General features: G+C 38.5%; 1 protein-coding gene across 1 annotated transcript; it reads left to right on the plus strand.

The window, feature by feature from the left end:
* Positions 1-22,332: 22,332 nt before the first annotated feature.
* On the plus strand, positions 22,333-23,202 carry LOC142608693 (uncharacterized). The gene has a single exon (XM_075780385.1). It carries the CDS (start codon positions 22,333-22,335, stop codon positions 23,200-23,202), a length of 870 nt encoding a protein of 289 aa, XP_075636500.1.
* The last annotated feature ends 815 nt before the right edge of the window (positions 23,203-24,017 follow it).

Raw genomic sequence — 24,017 nt, forward strand, 5'->3', positions numbered from 1 at the left:
ACTTCCTGATCGTATCAAGAAATTGGCACGACGGCCTCCCCTGTCCGACAAGGGAAGGGACTCTAGGTGAAGTTTTTTATTTTTTTTTTTTTTTTATATAGAACCCTTAAAAACCATTATACTATTATATACATACTATTGTTTTTTGTCTTTTTGCTTATTCTTACCCTCTTCTATTTGGATAACTCTACAGATCCACACGCGGCGGATCGTCATCCTAATCTTGTTGATTTCGGACAGTTGGACAGGATCCTACAAGCTGAGGTTTTCATTCATACTAACGGCCAACTCCGAGCGATTCATATGATCCTCGGCTACACTCCGATTTCCAAAGCCTTTCAAGCGCCAAAATGCGTGATCAAAGCCCATGACCCTTGCCTTCCTCGGATTAGCGTTGCCGTTGAAGGTTTCCTACTATCAGAGGGGACTCCTATTCCTCAAGGCACTTTGGTCACCCAACCAATCCAACCACCACAACTTGTTCCAGTTCGGATTCCCATAGTCCCTTTCCCCACACAATCAGTCCCTGGTGAAGTTGCGTCTTCCCACACTACTGTAAAGGAAGAAGAAGAAGTAGTTGAGGTAGTCGATTCCGAGGACGAGTTTGAGGTTTTTAATCAACCCCACTCTCCTGAAGATTCAATTCCCATCCTCGGCCCCACCACACAAGTCTCGCAAGCTACTACTCAACAGCCTGATAATATGGGCATTCAACGTAAGATTAAACCCAGCCTAAAAGATGTCCTTGAGGGCGCTGACACAGGCCTTAGAGCCCAAGAACCTCCTAAAGAGGTGCGCCATCGGACCCAAGAAAAGGGTGCTGACAAAGGCCCTGAAACTAGGCTCCCTCCTTCTCCCCCTCCTTCCCAAACTCAACGCACCAACGCAGCTGACCTTAAAAGAAAAAGGGATCAGCCGAAAGGAAAGGAAGTGGTGGAGGCAGGAAAGGGCTCTCTTCCCAAGGAGCCCGAGATTGAAAGGGGTGGCAAGCAGGCCCGGGTCGTGCAGACCAGGTCGAAAAAAAGAACCGAACAATAGATGGCCGTGCGCACCCCTTTGTGGCTTCCTGACATGTCCATGGATGACCAGGCTATCACCGTGGACGCGTCCATCAGAAACTCTGATGAGGGGACAGCTGCAAGCGTCGCAGATGCATTGGAGCAGGCACTTTTGCTCCCTGAGGACATGGGTGAACTTAGAAAGAAAAGGGACCATAACGTTTTTATGATGTTGAAGAAGGAGCTTGCAATGGTAAGTTTTTCCTTCTGAACTTTGGCTATTTTTTTTAAAAAAAATACAAGTATGTATAAGTTTTGTAATTTCGTTCACAGGCCGTTCAATCTGCCCATAGGGCAGAAGAGATTGCCATTAGCTCTTATAAGTCCCTGAGGGCCTATGAGTCAAGGCGTGAAACCGCCCAGAAGATTTTGGACCTTCAGAAGAAGAAGCTGTAGGAGGTCTTGGCCAAGTTGGTTAAGGCAAAGAATGAGAAGGCAGGTTTAAAGGCTGACCTGAAAACAACGACTAAATAGACCGAGGACTAGAGATTAATGCTCCGCCAGGCCGACGACAACCTCTCTGTAGCACGAAGGCTAATTGAGGATCTCAAGAAAGACTTGAACGAGTCTGACAGGATCAAAGAGGAGGCCATTAAGGGCAAAGAGAAAGCCCTTGAGGAGAAGGAAAAAGCTGAAAAAGCAAAAGAAGAGGCCGAGATCTCAAGGGACCGAGCTGAGCAGGAAGGTTACGATATAGGTGTGAAGGAGATAACGGAAACCTTCAAGGCTCAGGTTCCCGAGGTGTGTAGGCACTACTGCCTCCAAGTGTGGAATGAGGCGCTTTCCCAAGCTAGGGTTGACGCCTCTTCCACTCTTTGGAAAGTAGAGAATGTCTATTATCCTCCTACAATTCGAGCTTCTACCATTCCTGAAACTGCCCACGAAGCTGCCCAGGTATCATCTGAGGATAAGAGAGGTGATTTGGCTGAAGACTTAGCTCTTCCTGAAGATGCTCTTAAACAAGTTGATCCAACACAAGAAAAGGCACTAGAAGACATACAGCCTTTAAGTGACCTTCAAGAATCCTCAAAGGATGAGCTGGGTGATCAGGCTAATCCAATAACTTTGATGAATGATCCCAAAGGCAAAGGAATTGTCGATGAGTCCTCGGTGCAGCTTCCACCTCCTCAAGACCCCAAAGGCCCTCTGAAGATTAAGCTGAAACAGTGACTTCTGCTCCATAGCTTTTGCTGTTGCCTTCTATATATATATATATATATATATATATATATATATATATATATATATATATATATATATATATATATATTTTTAAGTGTAATTTCGCAAGTTTTTTGTAATTGCAAAAGTACTACTGGAATCTAATATAAGCACGAATGCTACTTTCCTTGTTAGATGGCTCTCACTTTTTGTTTTGTTTTGATCATATCACTTCTAAAAGTACTATCTTTTTGCTCTTACTAAAGTTAAAGCCATAACCTGGATTGGAATTGATACTCCAGGCAAGCTTAATATGCTAGGAACTGCATTAAGTGGTGCATTAAGTAATTGATTCTTCTTTTGGACTTCTAGTTGAACTATGTCAAATATATGAAATAAGAATATGGTCTATTGACCTAGGCATGCAAAGCTTTGACACTTTAACAAAAAGAAAAGAAATTTTAATCTTCCCAAAGTAGATGATCCAAGGAGCAGACGTAACTTAGGTTCTGTTTAACACTAGGTAAAGAATATCAATTTAGACGAGGTATGTGGTCCGAGAAACTAGGCACACCAAGCTTCAGTTTGATACTTAAATGAAACAGTTGAAATGTTAATTTTCCCAAAGTAGATGATCCGAGGACCAGACGTAACTTAGGTTCTGTTTAACACTTGGTAAAGAATATCAATTTAGACGAGGTATGTGGTCCGAGGATCCAGGCATACCAAGCTTCAGTTTGATACTTAAATGAAACAGTTGAAATGTTAATTTTTCCAAAGTAGATGATCTAAGGACCAGACGTAACTTAGGTTCTGTTTAACACTTGGTAAAGAATATCAATTTAGACGAGGTATGTGGTCCGAGGATCCAGGCATACCAAGCTTCAGTTTGATACTTTAACGAAATAGTTGAAATGTTAGTTTTCCCAAAGTAGATGATCCGAGGACCAGACGTAACTTAGGTTCTGTTTAACACTTGGTAAAGAATATCAATTTAGACGAGGTATGTGGTCCGAGGATCTAGGCATACCAAGCTTCAGTTTGATACTTAAATGAAACAATTGAAATGTTAATTTTCCCAAAGTAGATGATCTGAGGACCAGACGTAACTTAGGTTCTGTTTAACACTTGGTAAAGAATATCAATTTAGACGAGGTATGTGGTCCGAGGATCCAGGCATACCAAGCTTCAGTTTGATACTTTAACGAAATAGTTGAAATGTTAGTTTTCCCAAAGTAGATGATCCGAGGACCAGACGTAACTTAGGTTCTGTTTAACACTTGGTAAAGAATATCAATTTAGACGAGGTATGTGGTCCGAGGATCTAGGCATACCAAGCTTCAGTTTGATACTTAAATGAAACAGTTGAAATGTTAATTTTCCCAAAGTAGATGATCTGAGGACCAGACGTAACTTAGGTTCTGTTTAACACTTGGTAAAGAATATCAATTTAGATGAGGTATGCAGTCTGAGAATCCAGGCATACCAAGCTTCAGTTTGATACTTAAATGAACGAAGACAATGAACATAATGTAGTTTTCACAAAAAACGACCAAAGTGCCTTTTATTTAATAATAGTACCTTCGTAGATTATTTACATTCCAGGGATGTTGTCAACACGTTCGTCCAAATCTTCCAGATTGTAAGCCCCTATTCCTGCAATTGAAGTAATACGATACGGTCCTTCCCAGTTGGGCCCCAACTTTCCCCAAGCAGGGTTTTTCGTTGTGCCCAATACTTTCCTTAATACCAAGTCGCCAGGTCCAAGAGGTCGAAGTTTTACATAAGAATCATACCCCTGTTTGAGCTTATGTTGATAATAAGCTAGTTGATCCATGACGTTCTCCCGTCGTTCCTCAACTAAGTCCAAATTTCTCCTCAATAGATCATCATTGCTATCTGGAACGAAAGAGCTTCTCTTCAGGGTTGGGAACCTAGTTTCTAAGGGTATTACTGCCTCGGCTCCATAGGCCATGGAGAAGGGTGTTTCACTTGTGGATCTTCGTGGCGTAGTTCAATATATCCATAAGATATGTGGCAATTCTTCTACCCACCTCCCCTTAGTGTCACCCAACCTCTTCTTGAGTCCACTCACTATTACCTAATTAACAGCCTCAGCTTGCCCATTTTCTTAGGGATAAGCCGGAGTGGAATACTTATTCGTGATGCCCAGATCGTAACAGTATTTTCGAAAGGCTTTGCTATCAAATTGTAAACCATTATCTGAAATGAGAGTATGAGGGACGCCGAACCTGGTAATGATATTTTTCCATACAAAATTTTTTGCTTCCATGTCTCTGATATTTGATAATGGTTCAGCTTCAACCCATTTGGTGAAGTAATCCGTTCCGACGAGGAGCCATCGCCTGTTTCCTGTTGCTTTGGGGAAGGGTCCAACAATGTCTAAGCCCCATTGAGCAAAAGGCCAAGGGCTAGATAGAGGATTAAGGACTCCTCCTGGTTGATGTATATTTAGAGCGAATCTTTGACATTGGTCACACTTCTTCGCATAATCCTACGCCTCCCTCTGCATATTTGGCCACCAATAGCCCTGAGTAAGGGCTCTGTGAGCTAAAGACCTTCCCCCTGTATGACTTTTGCAAATCCCTTCGTGTAACTCTTCCAAAAGTAGCTCCGTCTCCTCGGGGTGTATACATAACAAATATGGTCCCGAAAAGGAGTGTTTGTACAATTTCTGGTCCTCGGACAACCAGAAACGAGTGGCCTTTCTGCGAACTTTGTCTGCTTCGGCCTTTTCTCCAGGTAGGATGTCATTTCTGAGAAATGTTACTATCTGATCCATCCAACTAGGCCCTGTCCTAATTTGAAGAGTTTGAATGGAGTTATCACCCGTCCCTATGGGTTTCAATAGATCTTCAACAAGGGTAACTCGTGATAGACTTTGTGCTGAGGACGTTGCGAGTGTGGCTAATGAGTCGGCATGGGTATTGCTACATCTGGATACATGTAATAGTGAAAAAGACATAAATTTAGATTGCATACATCTAACCTTGGTTAGGTATCCTTGCATTCTGGAATCTCTTGCTTCTAGCTTCTCGTCTACTTGGCCTACCACCAATAGTGAATCTGAGAATATTTGCACCATCTTCCCTCCCATTCTATGAACCATGTTCATCCCTGCGAGGACCGCCTCATACTCTGCTTTGTTGTTGGTGGCCGAGAATCCCAATCTCAAGGATTTCTCAAAAATAATTCCCTCTGGGGATATCAAGACTAGCCATATACCAAATCCCATTTGATTTGCTGCGCCATCAACTTGTACTTTCCATAATGGAGGCTCTTTGCATGAAATCATGCCTATTGACTTTTTACCCATGCTTTCTTCATAGTCTTCTAGCGAAGGCTCCGCAAATTCCGTCACAAGGTCCGTGATAACCTGCCCCTTTATAGAGGTGCGAGGCATATACTTGATATCGAATGCTCCTAGGACAGTTTCCCATTTGGCAATTCTTTCCATATAATCTGCACTTCGCAGAATCGATTTAAGAGGGAGTTGTGTAAGAACAACAACCGTATGAGATTGGAAGTAATAAGGAAGTCTTCGTGTACCATGTACCACCACCAAGATAGCTTTCTCTAGTGGAAAATAACTCAGCTCGGCCTCATGCAGAGATTTGCTTACATAATAAACCGATCTCTGGATATTATTGTCATCTCAAATAAGAACCAAACTAACTGCATGGTTAGCCACTGCAATATATGCAAACAGAATTTCATCAACTTCTGGTCGAGACATAACGGGCAGTCGTAAGAGATATTCTTTAAGCTGTTGGAAAGCCACCGTGCACTCCTCGGTCCATTCAAAACCCTTCTATTTATTCAATAATTGAAAGAAAGGTCTGCATCTGTCCGCGGACCGAGATATAAATCGGTTGAAAGTAGCGGTCATACCTGTTAACCTCTGCACTTCTTTAGGATTCCAAGGTGGGTGTAAGCTGTTTATTGCCTTAACCTAAGCAGGATTCACTTTAATTCCCTGGTGAGTCACCATATAACCTAGAAACTTGCCCGATCCTACACCAAAAGAGCATTTGGAGGCATTGAGCCTCAATTTATACTCTCTTAGCTTTTGAAAAGTGTTGCCCAGATCTTCCAGATGTGCAGAAACTTCTTTACTCTTTACCACCATATCGTCCACATATACCTCAATAGTTTTTCCCAGTTGTGCCTCAAACATTCTCGTCATCATCCTTTGGTAGGTAGCCCCTGCGTTTTTCAAACCAAAGGGCATTACCTTATAATGATAATTTACTGTAGGAGTAACAAATGCAGTCTTCTCCTGGTCCTCTACGGCCAAAGGTATTTGGTGATAACCCTGGAAAGCGTCAAGAAAACTCATCCGAGGATGCCTAACAGTAGCGTCAACCAATTGATCAATCCGAGGCATTGGGAATGAGTCCTTCGGGCAAGCTTTGTTTAAATCTGTGAAGTCCACACAAACTCTCCACTTCCCATTCTTCTTTTTCACCACCACCGTATGGGCTAACCATTCAGGATAAAACACTTCTTTGATAGCACCAGCCTTTTTGAGTTTGAGCACTTCCTCTTTTACGGCTTCAAAATGTTCCTTGGAGGATTGCCGAGGTGGTTGCCTCCCCGGTACTACAGCTGGATTGACCTTTAAATGATGACATATGAAGCTCGGATCAACCCCAGGGGCTTCATACGCATTCCACGCAAATACATCCATATTCTTCTTTAAAAATAAAATCAGCTCCGCTTTCTCTTCCTGTGGCAATTGAACTCCTACCTGAAAGAACTTCTCAGGGTCATCGTCTATGAGAAATTTCTCCAACTCTTCACATGCCGCTTCATCTATCTTGGCTGCAGAAAAAGACTTTGATTGCTATGCTTCTCCGTCAGCCGAGGCCGAGGACCCTGGCTCAAGTCGACGCAGAATTGTAGCCGTGACACACTGTCGAGCTACAGATTGACTCCCAAGTAACTCCACCACTTGGTCCCCAGAATGAAATTTAACCTTGACATGCAAGGTTAAGGAAATAGCTCCTAACGCATGCAGCCAAGGTCTTGCTACAATAGCCGTATAGGGAGAGTAGGCATCGACCACGATGAAATCTACGTCTACCACCTCTGGGCCTGATTGTACAGGCAGTCTAATTTGTCCTTTTGGGATGACAGCTTTTCCCTCGAAGCTTATCAAGGGTGAGTCATATGCCGTAAGATCTTCAACTCTTAATTTCAAGCCTCTAAATAGGTCAGGGTACATGATATCTGCGCCACTGCCTTGATCAACCATTACCCTCCTTACATCATAGTCCCCTATCCTCAGGGTTACCACCAAGGCAGCATCATGAGGCTGGATAGTCCCCACCTTGTCCTCTTCAGCGAAACTTAGAACTGGTAGGATGCTCGCCTTAATTCTCTTCGGCTGATCCTGTGACTCTTCGGCCAATGTTTGAGCCACAGACATTACCCTGAAAGGAGCCGAGCCAGTCCTTCCAGGTGCCGCAAAAATCACATTAATTGTACCTAAAGGAGGTATCGACGAAGGGCCGTCATGGTTTGCCACTCCTGATTGGTTTCCTCGCCCATTAGGCTGATACAGGAACTGCTTCAGCTTTCCCTCCTTAACCAATTGTTCCAAATGATTCCACAAAGTGCGACAATCCTCGGTGGTATGACCCCTCTCCTGGTGATAATGGCAATGGAGATTTTGGTTGCGTCTCAAAGGGTCCCCTGCCATCTTATTTGGCCATTTAAAGAAAGGCTCATGCCTTATTTTCTCCAACAGCTGCTGCACTAGTTCTCTGAAGACGGTGTTGACCACCTGTGGGGATATGTGACCAGCCTGTCTGGAAAAATCCCTTGCAGGCCTATTGTTGTTGTATCTGTCCGACCTGAAATCCCTCCTTTCTTCTGGGATAACCTTCGCTCTGCCTTTTCCCTGCTGCTGATCTTCCTCAATCCTTTTGTACTCGTCGATGCGATCCATCAGTCGACGTACGCTTTTGACAGGTTTCTTCGTCAAGGACTTCCTCAAGTCATGCTCCGTCGGTAGGCCGACCTTGAAGGTCCGTATTGCTACATCATCGAAGTCTCCGTCAATCTCGTTGAACATTTCTCAATACCTGTCCGAATACGTTCTCAGGGTTTCCCCTTCCCTCATGGTCATGGATAATAAAGAATCCAATGGCCGAGGAACTCTACTGCACGTGATAAAGCGAGAACCAAATGCTCTAGTAAGCTCTTTGAAAGAACCAATGGAGCCTGCCCTCAAGCCATCAAACCATCTCATGGCCACGGGCCCCAGGCTAGAGGGGAAGATCTTGCATATCAAGGTCTCATTCTTGGAATGCACTGCCATTCTTTGGCTGAAATGGCTCACGTGCTCCACAGGATCCGTCCGACCATTGTAAATAGTGAAGGCCGGTTGTGTGAAGCGCCGAGGTAATCTCCCTTCCTCCAACCTGCACGTGAAGGATGACCTGGAGATTTGGTGCAACGCCTTACCCATTGCGTCATTTCCCAAGCCCCTAGAGGAGTAGTCTCTGCCACGCCTTCCATGCAAATTGTCCTCTCCAGAAGAAAAAGATTCACCCGGGGGAGTTCTGGATCTCTGCCCGTAATTGTCATCCTCGGATCCCTCCAAAGAGGGGTCAGAGACCGAAGGAGTTCGCCTCCGCCTTTCGTGATGCAACTTTCTCTTTAGGCCATCGATCTCCTTCTGCATGGCCCTGGCATTCCTCTCATAAGGAACTCTGCTTCCTCCTTGTGAATGGCTCGCACTCCTGATGGTGTGCGTAGTATGTACACTGCCTTCCCAGTTCTCTCCGTGATCAGGATGTAAGGAGTGATCCTCACGCTGGGAGCCTACGGACTCCTCGCTGTGTTGTGGTCCTGATCCTACCATGATGCTTTAAACTTCCTTAAAGACTAAATTCCCACAGACGGCGCCAATTGTATGGACACAATTCAAATTCCCAAACTATGACTGGAAGGAAATGGGCTTGAAAGGCCTTTTTTACAATAAAATTTGTAGAGGATGGGTTTGTAATCTAGATTTCAAGGATGGTTTAGATGACAAGGAAAAGAACGAGCTTTGGGCCCAATGGCACAAAATAAAGAGTTGTTTACAAGAGTAAAACTGAAAGTTCCTCTTCGAACACAATCTGAGGATAATTTATAACAGTATTTCCTCAAGTTTGGATACAATTCTTGATTATCATATACTATTGGCCATTTTTCTTACTGAAAAAGACCCTCCTTTCTTCGTATGTCTTCCCCTTTATTTATACTTCTTCTTCTTCTCTTCATCATCTTCCACCTCATGGTTACAATGCTGATTTTGGATACTTGTCCCATCAATTCTTCCCTAAAGCCCGCTGGGGTTAGGGACCAAGTTCCAAACTCCATGCTGGGGTCCCATCCTTCCTTCTATGTAGTCAGCGTATCAATTACAGAGCTTTTAATGTATGGGCGGTGGTAGCAGCTTTACCTTAGATATTTCCACCGCTCCTTCTATTGTCCTCCACGTGTACTGTGTATTCCCGTAGTCGTAGGATTCTTTATAACATAGCCCGGGGACACTAAACCTCTCTTCCTATGTCCTCGGCTCAACAATCCGAGGACACATCTTCTCCTCGGACCTAACTTGGTCATTCGTTTATCATATCTTTACTTGGCATTTCTTTATGAGATACATTCAAATACTCCAAGATCATTTTGACGTCTTCGGATTTGGGTTTCTAGCCCAAAAGACTTCGTTGGGCCATCCTTGGTAAATTACTGGGCCCAATGCCCCTACAACTGTGAAGTCTAAAGCAGAAATAGAAAAATAACTAATAATCTTTTCAAAACTCCACAAATTGGAAACAATTTCCACTACATAAAACGTGAATTACCAAAACAAAGGTAGCTAAAATTCTTTGAGTCTTCAAGTAATACTGAAGTCGCCTACAACTTCCACGCTCTACCTTGCATCTTACAAAGCGATCCAAGGGTTCTAATTCCCAACTACACTTTAATCTGAAAATATTAATTGATGGGGTGAGCCACACATCTAGTAAGTAATTATACAGAATACACAACGGAGTAGACTCAAGCAAGGTACGAGTATTTTGATTTTTCATAAACTCATTCAATGATATTAAAAATAATTATTCCAAAACATATAATACATCACTTAATACATATGTAATCAAATCTTAAAGTATTTCAAAAACACATACAAATAATTGATCAAAACATAGTGTCACATATACACATCACATATTCTCACATACAATCTTGTGAGCCGATACTAACATCTAACCCCTGCTGGTGAGGGATCAACACATATTCTCACATACAATCCTGTGAGCAGATTTACTCGTATATACCTAATCAATTCTAAAAACACTTAATTTGAGTTACATATCACAAAACAAAATATATACAAAATAGAATAATTTTCTTAATATTAACAATTATTCCAAAGATAGGGAAATATCAAATATCACAATATTGAATTGATATATAAATCAAGGGATGCTTGACTCCTCTAGGGAACAAATAGGAATTGAGAAATCTATACAAATATAATACAATTCTTGAGTAAATCTGAAATTTCAATTTGCTAAAAGAAACATTTTAAATACCATTTGGAGACTAGGAATATGGCTTGAAATCACTTGCTTTTAACAAATTTAAAGAACAAGAATCTTTTTAGAATACTTACTTTGAAACTCAAGTATTTTCGGAAAATAGTTTAGTTTAAAAACCATCTTTTAAATGGGATTTGGACATTCAAAACGTTATTTAAAATTCAAAATTTCTCTTAAAACATTATTTAAAAGCCAATTAAAATTTCTCTTTCAATAGCATAAAAATGCTTTTTGATAAACTTTTGAAAACTTTTAACTTCTAAGAGCCTAAAGGACAAAATTTGTGCATATTATGCATAATTACTTATAGCACTTGAATCACTCTGAAAGTCCAGCCGAAACAACCTCCAAAAAGCCTCAAAATACTCTTAAATAGGACCTATAATCAATCATGGAAATTACTTAATATCCTCCACAAAATATAAATTTTACTAAACTATACAAACTGACTCACTAGTAAAATACTTTGTTGAACTAAATGATAGCACTAATGCAAAGTATCTCTACCCAAAAATGTGTTTTCCTTGAATTTATCAAAACTCAGAGGCAGCAGCTAATACTTTAGGGTTTAAGTTGATATACATAACCCCAAACACGTTAAAGCCACCCAATATATATATATAACCACAATGGCATAGCATAATCTCAAGGAAAGGGTCCCAATGGCAAGGAAAACCATGGCCGCATTCTTTGACTTCTTTTATATATATATATATATATATATTGTGTTCAAATCCGAAAGAAGAATTAACCACACATCTCCGTTATCTTGAAATTTAAAGGCTCAATCTATGATTATATATATATCCTAATGAAAACGAAATTGTGATGCTTTTGTTCATAGATACACAGCAGCAATATATATCCCTAAAAATATGAATAGAGTTTTAGGACCAAAGTCCAACTTTTGAACCATCTAACATCACAACTGATTTCCAAGTTAATCTTCCAAACTTTTAATTCTTTGTTTCTAATTGTGAGAAATCATACATTGAACAATCTGGTTGCCTCTTCAATTGTACGTGCTCTAACTCTAAGGAAAAACCTATTAGCCTCTTTGGTGATGAAACCTTCTTATTAAAACCCTAATTTAACTTTTCCTCCACCTTATATTTAACACATCATAGCTGTGGGCTTAGTGGGTTCGTGAGCTGTAGTTTAAAACCCACTTAAACTTATCTCTTTAGTCTCCAAGAGGCCCATAAACGTCTTCCTCTTTTATTTATTTATTTAATTATTTAAACTACCGCACCAAATTGTATGCGTTAAAACTTTAATCTTCTCACCTATTTTGTAACACCACAAAATTGTCTACTCCCATCTTACTATGCACACACAAAAAGTACCTCAACTCTATATTAATAATGACGATGACGGTGATGATCATAAAATCAAATCGGGGTATTACACTATATCAAATTGAAACATAAATCAAAAGATGTGTGCCTATATGGTTAGAATCAAATTGGGGTATCATTTTTCTTGATACATTTTATGAGAAATATTTATTGTGATGCCCCAATTTGATTGATCGTGTAAGTGTGTGATGAGTCCCACATCGGGTATTTACAAGGTAGATCTGGGTTTTATTAACAACTACAAGAAACCTCAATTGTGACTAGTCCTTTTGAGGTATAGCGCAGATGTGACTAGCGCTTTTTCTTGGTTCATTACATGTGGTATCAGAGCCGATCCGGTAACCCTGTGTGGGCTCAGAGACACTACCCTACAAAGTGGGCCTTAACGAGGATGTTAGGGATTTAAGTGGGGGAGATTATGATGCCCCAATTTGATTGATCGTGTGATGTGTGTGAGTGTGTAATGAGTCCCACATCGGGTATTTACTGGGTAGATCTGGGCTTTATTAACAATTATAAGGACCCTCAATTGTGACTAGTCCTTTTGAGGTATAGCGCAGATGTGGCTAGCGCTTTTCCTTGGGTCATTACAGTAGGCTTCGTTCTATTATTGGGAAATTTTAATGCTCAAATTGGTATGAATGTGTCGTACTTAATTGGTTTTTCCATTAACGCCCTTTTTGTTTTAAAGTAAAATATTTTCTTACTTTCATGTGTTTGTTTATCAGTAAGATATAGTCAAACTTGTAAATAGAGCGTTTATATTCACCATTTTTATTTTTATTTAAACAAAATAACCAAAATTTATTTTAATTTTTCATATTTTCACAGTTTCATTGTTCCAACCAAATACACATAATGCAAAAGAAAATATTTTCTATGCTTAGAATATTTTTCATCCTCCCACTTTTTAATCTATTCTAACCAAATTAGATTCTTTTTTTTTTAACACAAGTCAAGTGGGGTATAAATTGCTTGTTGAGTATGCTTAAGCCAATCCACAAAGGAATGGTTTGTGGGGGTGAGCCAAAGCTGAGAAAGATAGAGTAGCCTCCATAGCTGTGAGGAAAGACTTTGGTTTTGGCAAGTGGGGATTTTGATTTTAGGTGTTTGAGGTGGTAAGCTCTGGTTAGAGAAGCATAGGCTAAGGAATTGAGAGTTTTGATTGGATCTACGATGGGTGTTTTATGAAGATGGGTGAGAGAGGAATGGTGAAGGTTGTGGGGTTGGGAGTAGCTTTGGATGGTAATGAAGATGGAGCTAAGAGGGAAAGTGTTGAGATGAGAAAGAGAAGAGAGAGAAGCAACGAAGCCACCATTGATGGATGGGATTTGAGAAAGAGTGTGTGATTGAAGAAAAGGGGTTTTAGGCAGTTTTGGATTTTTGGGTTATGTTGTGTTTTTCATAGGAGATGAGGAAAAAGCCAAGAAACAACGGTCAACAAGAGAATCAAGTTCAATTGGGGCTATTGAAGTTGGGGGAAATTAACCAAACATGCCATAAGTTTTAGGTGTAGTGGTCTTTTTTATCGTTTTTTTTTTATTATTCTTTTTTACTAATGGGGTTATTGAGATATACTACAATGTGAGGAGGAATTCCTTGGAGGAGGCCATTAATCTGTGCTTTGGAGGGCTGTTTGGAAGGAATTTGTGTCTTTGGTTAGAGGAGTTTTTATAAATCTAGGGGTAGTGACCAAGATCAAGGAGTTATGGATATGAACCACAAAAGAGCACAGAATTAAAAATCATATGAGTTGTGCTATATTTTTAAGTGATTTTGTGCTACCAGATAGGGAGTGTTCAATGAGAAGAGCCAATGCCAAAAACTTAATTGTGGCATTTTATCAAACAAAAATATAATGGAACATGATAAAAGTAATGAGATACAACAATTCAATCCAAAAATTTACACCCAATTAGAAACCCAACACACTACAATTCAATGTGGAATCATATGTAAATCAGGCTTACAAAATCATTAGAAAAATTTCCCTAACATTAAATACCCAATACCCTATACCCTAAACCCTAAATCTTATACTCTAAACCCCAAACCCTACTCTCTAAACCCTAAACCCTAAACCCTATACCCTATACCCTGAACCGTAAACCCTATATTTGCGGTAATTTATATTGCTACTTTATACCTATTATTTCTAATTACCGCTAATATTTCTTTATTGGATTAACTATTTGATTCCCTTTTTATGTTTAGATTGATGATTATAATCTATTTTAATTATCCATTGATTGGTTTTATTGATTATTTATTAATTTGTGTGTGTGTGTGAGATCATGAAGTTTAGCTACAAGTAGAATTTGTTTGAATAATGGTGGTGATAAAGAAGAGGGGTACAAAGCCTCTGTTATGGATGCTTGGGGTGACTTTATCTCTTCCTTTTGTAGGTTTTTTTTTTTTTTTATAAATTTCATCTCACATCTTTTAAGTTAAAATGTGTAAATTTCACAAATTTTTCAAAGGATAAAATTTTTTTTCTAAAAAGAAAAAGAAAAAAGTTAAACAACAGTCTCAGACTTACTGTACTTTCTTTTTTTAATAAAAGAACTTACTATACTTTTTTTTATTTTTTTTATTTATAAAACTTATTGTACTTTCAAAATGTAACTGTTGGAACTTGTTAGACCAAGATTGGGATTTGGTGCAGTAGCACCATACAATTCCTCTCACATTGTTTTCACTTTATTCAAAATTATTAAATTTTTTTTTTAACTCTTAACTTCTTTTACTTTTTTAACTTCCTTGATCCAACGGTTGATATCAAAAGTTGACTTTTTAACTTTTGATCTGAACTGTTAAGAAGGTATTGCATGGTGCAATGACCTTAACTATTGCACCAAATCTTAATCCAGTTAGACCAAGTCAGTAATGTACCCTCAAAAGAGGACTATAGGGTATAGGGTTTTTAAGGGTTTTAGGGTTTAGGGTTTAGGGTTTCAAGTATAGGGTATAGGGTTTGAGGTTTAGGGTATAGGGTTTACAGTTTAGGATTTACAATTCAAGATACAGGGTTTAGGGTATAGGATTTAGGGTTTAGGGTAAATGGTATAGGGTTTAGGGTTTCAGGTTTAGGGTATAGGGTTTACAGTTTAGGATTTACAATTCAGGGTTTAGGGTTTAGGGTATAGGATATAAGGTTTAAGGTAAAGGGTTATAGACTCCACAATTCTACCCTAGTACCCTCTCTCTCTCACCTACTCCTCCTTCCCATATTTCATTCTCATTCATTCATTCTTCAACCTTCGACATCTGCCTCTCTCTCTTTCTTCCGTCTCTGACCTCTAAACACCACTAGTTCTTCGATCTCCGCTTTTATAATTTTTAGCACCTAGATATTTGACCTTTTGAGCAAGAGCAACAACCCGTTTGGTTAACAGATCATGGCTATTCATAGGTGCAGTTGACGTGAAAGGTATGATTTTTTCTTTTCTTTTCTTCATATTACATGCTTTGACTGTAATAAAATTCTGATCTCTGGTTTCTCACTCAAGAGTTGCAATTTTGTTTTTCCAGGTCTAACTTTACTTACCCCTAGCTTAAGATATGATGAACTTTGTGATTGTCTTATAGCTATGTTTTCTTTCTTCTACATCTGTCATATCTATCCCTTCATAAACAAGATTTTCATATATATGTGTGTGTGTTTATCCTGTATTACTTCATCAATTTTTTGTTTTGTTGATGTTTTGCTTTTTTGTTTTTGTTAATAAATCTGTAGGAGGTTATATATTATGGGTAGGGTGTGGTTAGGAATATAATCACGTAAATGATATTATATAACCTAGTTTACAAATCTTAAAATGAAAAATAGAAGACATGAGTATTACTGTTAGAAGTAAAAGCTAAGATGTATAGGGATTTTTTTATTAAAAAAAAAAACACATATACCTTTACAAATCTCTCTGTTATTGATATTAAGGGCTTTAAAGTTTAGGATTTAAGGTTTAGGGTTTCTAGTATAAGGTATAGGGTTTAGGATTTAGGGTTTAGGGTTTCAGGTATAAAGTATAGGGTATTAGGGTATAGGGTTTACAAGTTACGGTTTAGGATTTACAGTTTAGAGTATAGGGTTTATGGTATAAAGTATAGGGTTTACGATTTAGGTTTTAAGGTATAGAGTTTAAATTTTACGGTTTAGGATTTAAAATTTAAAGTATAGGGTATAGGGTTTAGAGTTTAGGGTGTAAAGTATAGGGTTTAGGGTTTCGGGTTTAGAGTTAGGGTTTACCGGGAAAGAAAATGTGGAATGCACAATGAAATATAGAAAATCAACGGTAGGTACCTAGAGTGGTCAATGGTCAACATGAGTTCGGAGTTTTCTACTTCTCTCTGTCTCTTTTTTTTGCTGAGCTCTCTCTGTCTCTCTAAAATAAGGAAATGTATTTGGTTATGAGGAGCAAAGTAAGTTTTTAGGCTTCTCAATTTGCAATGCACCATTTCATTCTCATCTTTTTTCTTCTTTTTTTCTTTTTTTAGAGTTTTTTTGTTCAAAAATCTTAAATAATAAAATGTTGAGTCATAATATATTTTAAAATCTTTATAGGTGGGATTGTGAAAATTTTATAACATTTTGTTGTTGTTACAATATTTATCCCATTAAGTCCAAAATTTACCTACATGAGTTTACGTAGAATTGAGTAAAAATAAATTGTCGCTACGGTAACCATGTAAATTTACACTAATACTATTCATTTTGCATCTAATTTTTTATTATTTTTTATATATCTTGAAAATAAAATAAAAGAGTAGATGATGGTATATGAACCTTGGCCCCCACCTGGGTCCATCCCTGGATTTTATGGTCACTACCCTTATATTGAAAGTGTTAAGTTGAAAATTCATAATAATTTTGAAGGAATTTCAGGAGTGGACCAGGACCATCCTAGGGTGACGGTCTCATTAGAGATCATTTAGGTCATGCAACATGTATTAATAAAGAACTGTGGGTTTCATAAAAATAAATAAATAAAATTGTGGGAGATTAGAGAAGATTTTATTTTTAGCTTGGAAGTTAGATTTTATAATTCTCGTCCTTGAATGTGACTTGCTATAAGCATATGATTTATTTATATGATAATTTAATAGTTAGAGTTGGGGGTATTTGAACCTTAGTTTCTATTAGAAATTTTAGAATGTGCTAACTAATTGAACTATAAAGTTCTTAACAATATATAAATTATAAGTTTTTAGTTGACAGTTTTAATATTCCTCATTTCAATTCTTTGATTGCTAAATTGTAGGATTCTTTTTTATGTTTATTATTTGAAAATTAAAATGAAAGAGGAAGGATTTGAAACTTATACATGTCTTAAAAATATCAGGAGATGCCAACTAGTTGATCACTAAAAACTGACTCATTCAAGTGAAGCACATCCGTTTTAATTAATTAATATTAAAATGCTCCAAAAAGAAGCTAATACATATATCCATAATTTTGAGGTTTTTTTAATGTCTAATCACTAGAAATTGACTGGTTCAAGTGAAGAGATGCCAACTAATTGATCACTAAAAACTGACTGGTTCAAGTGAAGCATATTCATTTTAATTAATATTAAAATGCTCCAATAAGAAGCTAATACATATATCCATAATTTTGAGGTTTTTTTGTTTGAGTTCAAAATCAAATATTCCTTGCGTTCCAACAAAATACTCCCTTTGAGATTTTTTTAATTCATTCTTAAGAAAAAAAAAGATGTTCCATAATATTTAAAGAGGGATCTTAAAAAATTCATGTTATTGATTGAAGTTTGAGAGAGAGAGAGAGAGAGAGAGAGAGAGAGAGAGAGAGAGAGAGAGAGAGAGAGAGAGATGTGTGTGTGTATAATGTATTTTGATTAGCCACTCAAATGTTGCATAGCTGTCGGATGACATGGTAGGAAATTTTGAACATATCGATGTGTTTATAATATAATCCTTTATGAAGAAAAAAACCAAAAAATAAAAAAGGATTAAAAGAAGTAATTGTATTCCCGCAACCCATAAGAGGATTGAAAAAAAAAAAGGTAATTGTAAATTGGTATAGATTTAAGAAGATTAAATTTTTAGACCCTTCACTTTTACTTCATTTTCAATTGTTAAAGGACAAAATTTAGTTGCAACGCAATTTAATAGAACTCTTCCAAACTGGGTTTATGAAGCTAACATGTATCTTATGTTATGTGCAATTAACCATAGTCAACACATTTACCTAAGTAAAACAGAACCCCAACTCTATCTCTCTCTCTCTCAACTATATCACTCGAACCATAACTCCTCCTGCACCACCACCACATCAAAAAAGACATGATTTGGACTTGACCACTACCACAACACCCGACAAAAACAACTCCACAAGTACCAAAAGAGTTTGGCTTCGGAGAACAAGACATCTTTGGATTGGTTAAGTTCAGCTGTCCAAGGGTCTCGAATCTGGATGCCAATTGCCAAGGGGATGCAGTGCATGATGGTGGACAAGCTCAATTGCAACCAAATTTTGTGAATTGTGAAGTTAGTATCTATGGTTTATCTATCAATTTTTTAATAAAAACAAATATAATTGAAAACATTCATGAGTTGTGCTATTTGATAAATCTTTTTGTTTGACGAATATTATTTTAAAAATAAAAACAAAAGAAATGATTTCATTGCTAACGTATTTGGATAAAATGACCAAATTAACTAATTTTTTACAACAAAAAAAATGTTTAAACTTTAAACGAACTAATTTATCATGATTATTGTCAAAAAGGAAAAGAGCAACTATTTGATAAATTGGAAACAACACCCTAATAACCCATGGAGCTCATGCTATTCATGGCAGGGGCATGTCCATTCCTGATGATAAGTGATAACTCTTTATCATCAAAGTTTTGTCGATAGTGTTAGTGTTGATGGTGGGTTGTATAACTTGTACCGTGGTGTGATACTCAATCCTCAAATTAATGATTAATTATGTATTCTTATTGATTTCTTGTTGAGATGATCATACACAAATAGAGAGTAGAGACTTCCAGACACGAGTTGTCTTATATACTCATTTTACCTAGCAAAAAAGACAAAATATTTTCTATTTTTCTTGTTCTTTCAATTGTAACTTATATATATATATATATATATATATATATATATATATATATATATATTTAAAAAAAAATAGATAGTTATAATAGGGATGAATGATTTGAACTCTAAATATCTTGAAAACATTAAGAGGTACATGAGGCACACACCAATTAAGTTACAAGCTTTTGGCTCTATTGTAACACTTTAACTGTTCTAAATGTAACTATAAAATGTACTAGTAGGTAGGCCTAAAAAAATGGACCCAAATCCGTAAGCCTAATCTAACGTGAAGCAAAAGATTGGATCCAAACCCAACATATTTTAAAAGAATGAGAGTTCAATTCAATTATTTTTTTAATGGTAATATATTTTGTTGGATGATTTCTCTCGGTGGAAAGGGAACTACTGGTTTTATGATCTCTCATTAGTGACACACGATCTTTTGAGCATTCTTATTATTGTGGTTGCTTTGAATTAATTTTTGGCAATGGAGATAATTCTTTCTTAGTATTAATCCTCTCTTTTGCCAGAGAATGTGGAAGCCTTCATTTGCATCTAAAGTTGGTTATATGGATTTGGACTCAAATTTTTTTTTTTTTTTTAATTATAAGAAAGAAAACTTTATTGATTTAAAATTGAAGTACAACATTAGTCAATAAGGCTAAAAAAAATATAGTTAAACAATCAATCTAAACTAGAATATTACACAATATTTAGCAAAGACAACAACAACATTAACAACCAAATTCCCTTCGTGAGCCATGTATAAAAATGCCCACAACCGAATGCCCATGTGCAGAAACATCAATATGCTGCTAACTGCAAAAGAATGAGGATACTTTAGTTCAATTCTGATACACTCCATACTAGATTCTGTGAGTCTTGTCTCCAACAGGAACAAATTTGCACTCGAATGTATATATATAAAGTGAAAGCAGAGAAGGGATTCTTATATTAACATTTATCATGCAATGACTTTTATGGCCATAAAGAACATACATATGTACCCTAGATTTGAAAAAATGACTAGAATTTGGAAGGTAAAGTGCATTATTTTTTTTGATTAATGACCATCTTGAGTAGGTAGGCCGTAGGCCAACCATGCATGCGGGTGTCCTAGATGTGATAACAAAATTAATTGATTATGATATAAACACTTAATTTTATGTAATTAAAGAAATATTTGTAATTGCTTTCAATTACAAAATAATTAGAAGAATAAAGATTCGTTTATAATACTTGAATTCTTGTCATAGATTTTACATAGTTGGTTCTCATCCTTCAAAGATTATGAGTGCTGTGAGGTGCCGAAGACCCAAAGACCCGAGGATCCGAAGAGCCGAAGACCCGGAGATATACTGAAAGCCAAGGAAAGCGAAGAAATAAGGAAACATACCCGAGGATGAAGTAGCATGGGCGAATAAAGAGATTGATGACGTAGGGGACATATTGTAAATATCTGAATGTGGCTGGATAACTTTGAGGGTTGCATTAAATATCCTGTACCAACCATTCTGGCCGCATTAATTAGGAAGCATCGACTTTGTCCGGTGCATTAATGTGGACATGACCTGAACAGTATAGAACACTACGTTGAGCTTTTCTCCATTACCGACGGACAGGTGTCGGGGGAAGAAACTGAGTAGATGGAAAGATGTAGGGCTGAGATGATAAGGGCAAAGGATATAAATAGGAAAGGAAAGACATAGAAGGGGGGGCTTTTTTGTTGGACCCTCTCTACAAATATATTGTATTTGGATCTTGAATCAACGAAAATAGATTGTGATAGTCTAGTCTAGTTTGCAATTTTTGGTCCTTACAATTGGTGCCATCTGTGGGAACAACAACGTGATACGTTCTGTTTAGAAGTATATGGCTGAGGCAAATCCAGAAAGAGAGGAATCAGTAAGTTCACGAAGAAGGGACTTAACCGTAAGTCTCCAGCGGGGAATAGGAAATGGACATACCTCAGGGGTGGTGGAAGCACATTATAGCGGTCAGGGGGCTGAACAACGATCACCAACTGAGGGGCAAATGTCTCGCGATGATGTATTGCAACAAATGCAATCCGAGATAGCTTACTTACGCAAGTGTTTGGATAGTAGGAAACGGGGACGGAAGAGTTATTCTTGTTCTTCCAGTGACAGTTCTGAAGCAAAACTTGGAGGAAATGAGCCCCCAGCATTTGAGCCTCTTCGCAGTGAGGCCTGTGTTAGTGCCTCTTTGGGTGTTAGGACGAAGAAGCAGAAGGAGACGGAGATGCAAGGTACAGATGGGATATATCATGATTATGGAAATGATGCAATGGGTAAAGCCCTGAGGCAAATTGCAAAATCCCCTTTTGTGATCAGGATAAATAGGGCAAAGCTTCCTCGTAGGTTTTCTCAACCTATCTTTACTATGTACAATGGAAGGACTGATCCTGTAGAACACGTTAGTCATTTTAATTAAAAAATGGCCGTTTACTCGAATAATGAGGCACTGATGTGCAGAGTTTTTCCCTCCAGTTTGGGGCCCGTAGCCATGAGGTGGTTTGATGCTCTAGCAGAAGGTTCCCTGAAGTCTTTTGAGGAGTTGACTAGGGCATTTGGGGCAAGGTTTATAACTTGTAGTAGGATCCCAAAACCCTTGGATGCTCTACTGTCTATGCCTATGAGGGAAGGCGAAACACTCAAAACCTATTCCGACCGATATTGGGAAATGTATAATGAAATTGATGGAGATGTGGAAAATGTGGCCGTGAGAACCTTCAAGATGGGGCTTCCCACGGAGCATGGGTTAAGGAAATCCTTGACAATGAAGGCCGCGGTAGATATGCGTCAGCTCATGGACCAAATAGATAAGTACAAACGGGTGGAAGAAGACCAGATGCAAAGCAAAGGAAAGGTGAAAGTGTATCCGGAGAGGAAAGATCTTCAAGGTGGGGGGTTCCAAGGTAGCCGGCCTAAATGAGACTTTTCAAGTCACCCGATAACCGCCGAAACTCCTCTAGTTAATTCATTGTTCAAGGAACCCGTGCATCACATATTGGAGAAAATTCGGCATGAACCATATTTTAGGCCACCCAACAAAATGAGTGGAGATGCATCCATGAGGAATCAAAACCTCCACTGCCACTATCATCAGGACAAGGGACACACCACGAAGGATTGCTGGACATTGCGTGATCATTTGAATCAGTTGGTTAAAGCTGGGAAGATCAATCACTTAGTGGCTAAACTGGACGAGCAAGGGGGACAACAAGGCACTCGAAAATATTGGGGTAATACTCCTCAACCATCTCTAGGCACTATTAACTTCATTCTGGCACAGCTGAGAGGAGAGTTCAGGAAACCTTCACGGATCATGACCGTTCAAAATGGTTTTGGAAATGAAGTCATGGAGGAAAGCAGTCAAATAGTTAAAAGAATGAAGTTCTCGGCGACGCCAGTATTAGGATTTTTCGATAAAGACAAGGAGGACATGTATCAACCCCACGATGACGCATTGGTGGTAACTATTCGTATCGGGGGATATGATGTAAGACGAGTCTTGGTGGATGATGGAAGTGGTGCAGAAATCATGTATCTTAATCTATTTAATGGTTTAAAGTTGAGAGAAGAAGATTTGGAGAAATATGACTCCCCGTTGGTAGGCTTTGATAGAAAACAAATAATTCCACGGGGGATGATTAAGTTACCTGTGCAGGTGGAGGGTACCGAAGTCCAAGTTAATTTTCTAGTCGTTATGGCATACTCACCGTACACGGCCATTTTGGCCAGGCCTTGGCTCCATGCAATGGGGCCAGTTTCATCTACTTTGCACGTAATGGTGAAATATCCTATCCGAGGAAATGTGGGAGTACTACATGTTAGCCAGTTGGTAGTCAGGCAATGTCTGACGTCTGCCACTATTCGAACAGGCCAAGGTTCATTAGCAGGGGAGACTCCGGAAACATCATAGCAATTAAAGAAAATTGCTCGGGAAGTCGGTGAAGTTAAGGATGGAGGTTCTGCCGAGGAGATAGACAAAGTATTTATAGGGGAAGATAAAGAGAGATATTTTCAAGTGGGATCAAAGTTACCAATACCGGAAAGGGAGGAGCTGGTTCAATTCTTATAGGATAACATCGATGTTTTCGCATGGATGACCTATGACGTCCCAGGAATTGATCCTAAAGTCATTTGCCACCATTTGAATGTTAGTCCCCATGCTACGCCACGGAAGCAGCCCCCTTGGCGTGCGTCTCAAGAGCATGCAGAGGCAGTTAAGGAGGAGGTTAGCAAGCTAAAGCAAGCTGGGGCAATCAAGGAGATTTTTTATCCTGAGTGGCTGGCCAACACTGTAGTGGTAAAAAAGAAGAATGGAAAATGGAGAGTTTGTATTGACTTTACGGATCTGAACAAGGCATGTCCTAAGGATCCCTTCCCTATACCCAAAATTAATCAATTGGTGGATGCAACTGTTGGGCATCCCCGGATGAGTTTCTTGGATGCTTTCCAAGGTTATCATTAGATCCCTTTGTCACTGAATGATCAGGAGAAGACGGCCTTTCGCACCCCTAATGGCAATTACCATTACTGAGTGATGCCCTTTGGTCTTAAAAATGTAGGCTCCACTTATCAACGGATGGTGACCAGAATGTTTGATTCGCAGTTGGGGCGTAATATGGAAGCTTATATCAATGATATGGTGATTAAAAGTAAAAAGACGGGAGACCATTTGAAGGATTTACCTGAAACCTTCTCAGTATTAAGGAAGTATAAGTTACGCCTGAA

The sequence above is a fragment of the Castanea sativa genome, chromosome 9, assembly GCF_040712315.1.
Source record: "Castanea sativa cultivar Marrone di Chiusa Pesio chromosome 9, ASM4071231v1".
Taxonomy (NCBI): Eukaryota; Viridiplantae; Streptophyta; class Magnoliopsida; order Fagales; family Fagaceae; genus Castanea; species Castanea sativa.

Bases quoted from the DNA above. Each gene is read 5' to 3' on its own strand.
- LOC142608693 (XM_075780385.1), top strand. From the start codon at position 22,333: ATGAGTGGAGATGCATCCATGAGGAATCAAAACCTCCACTGCCACTAT.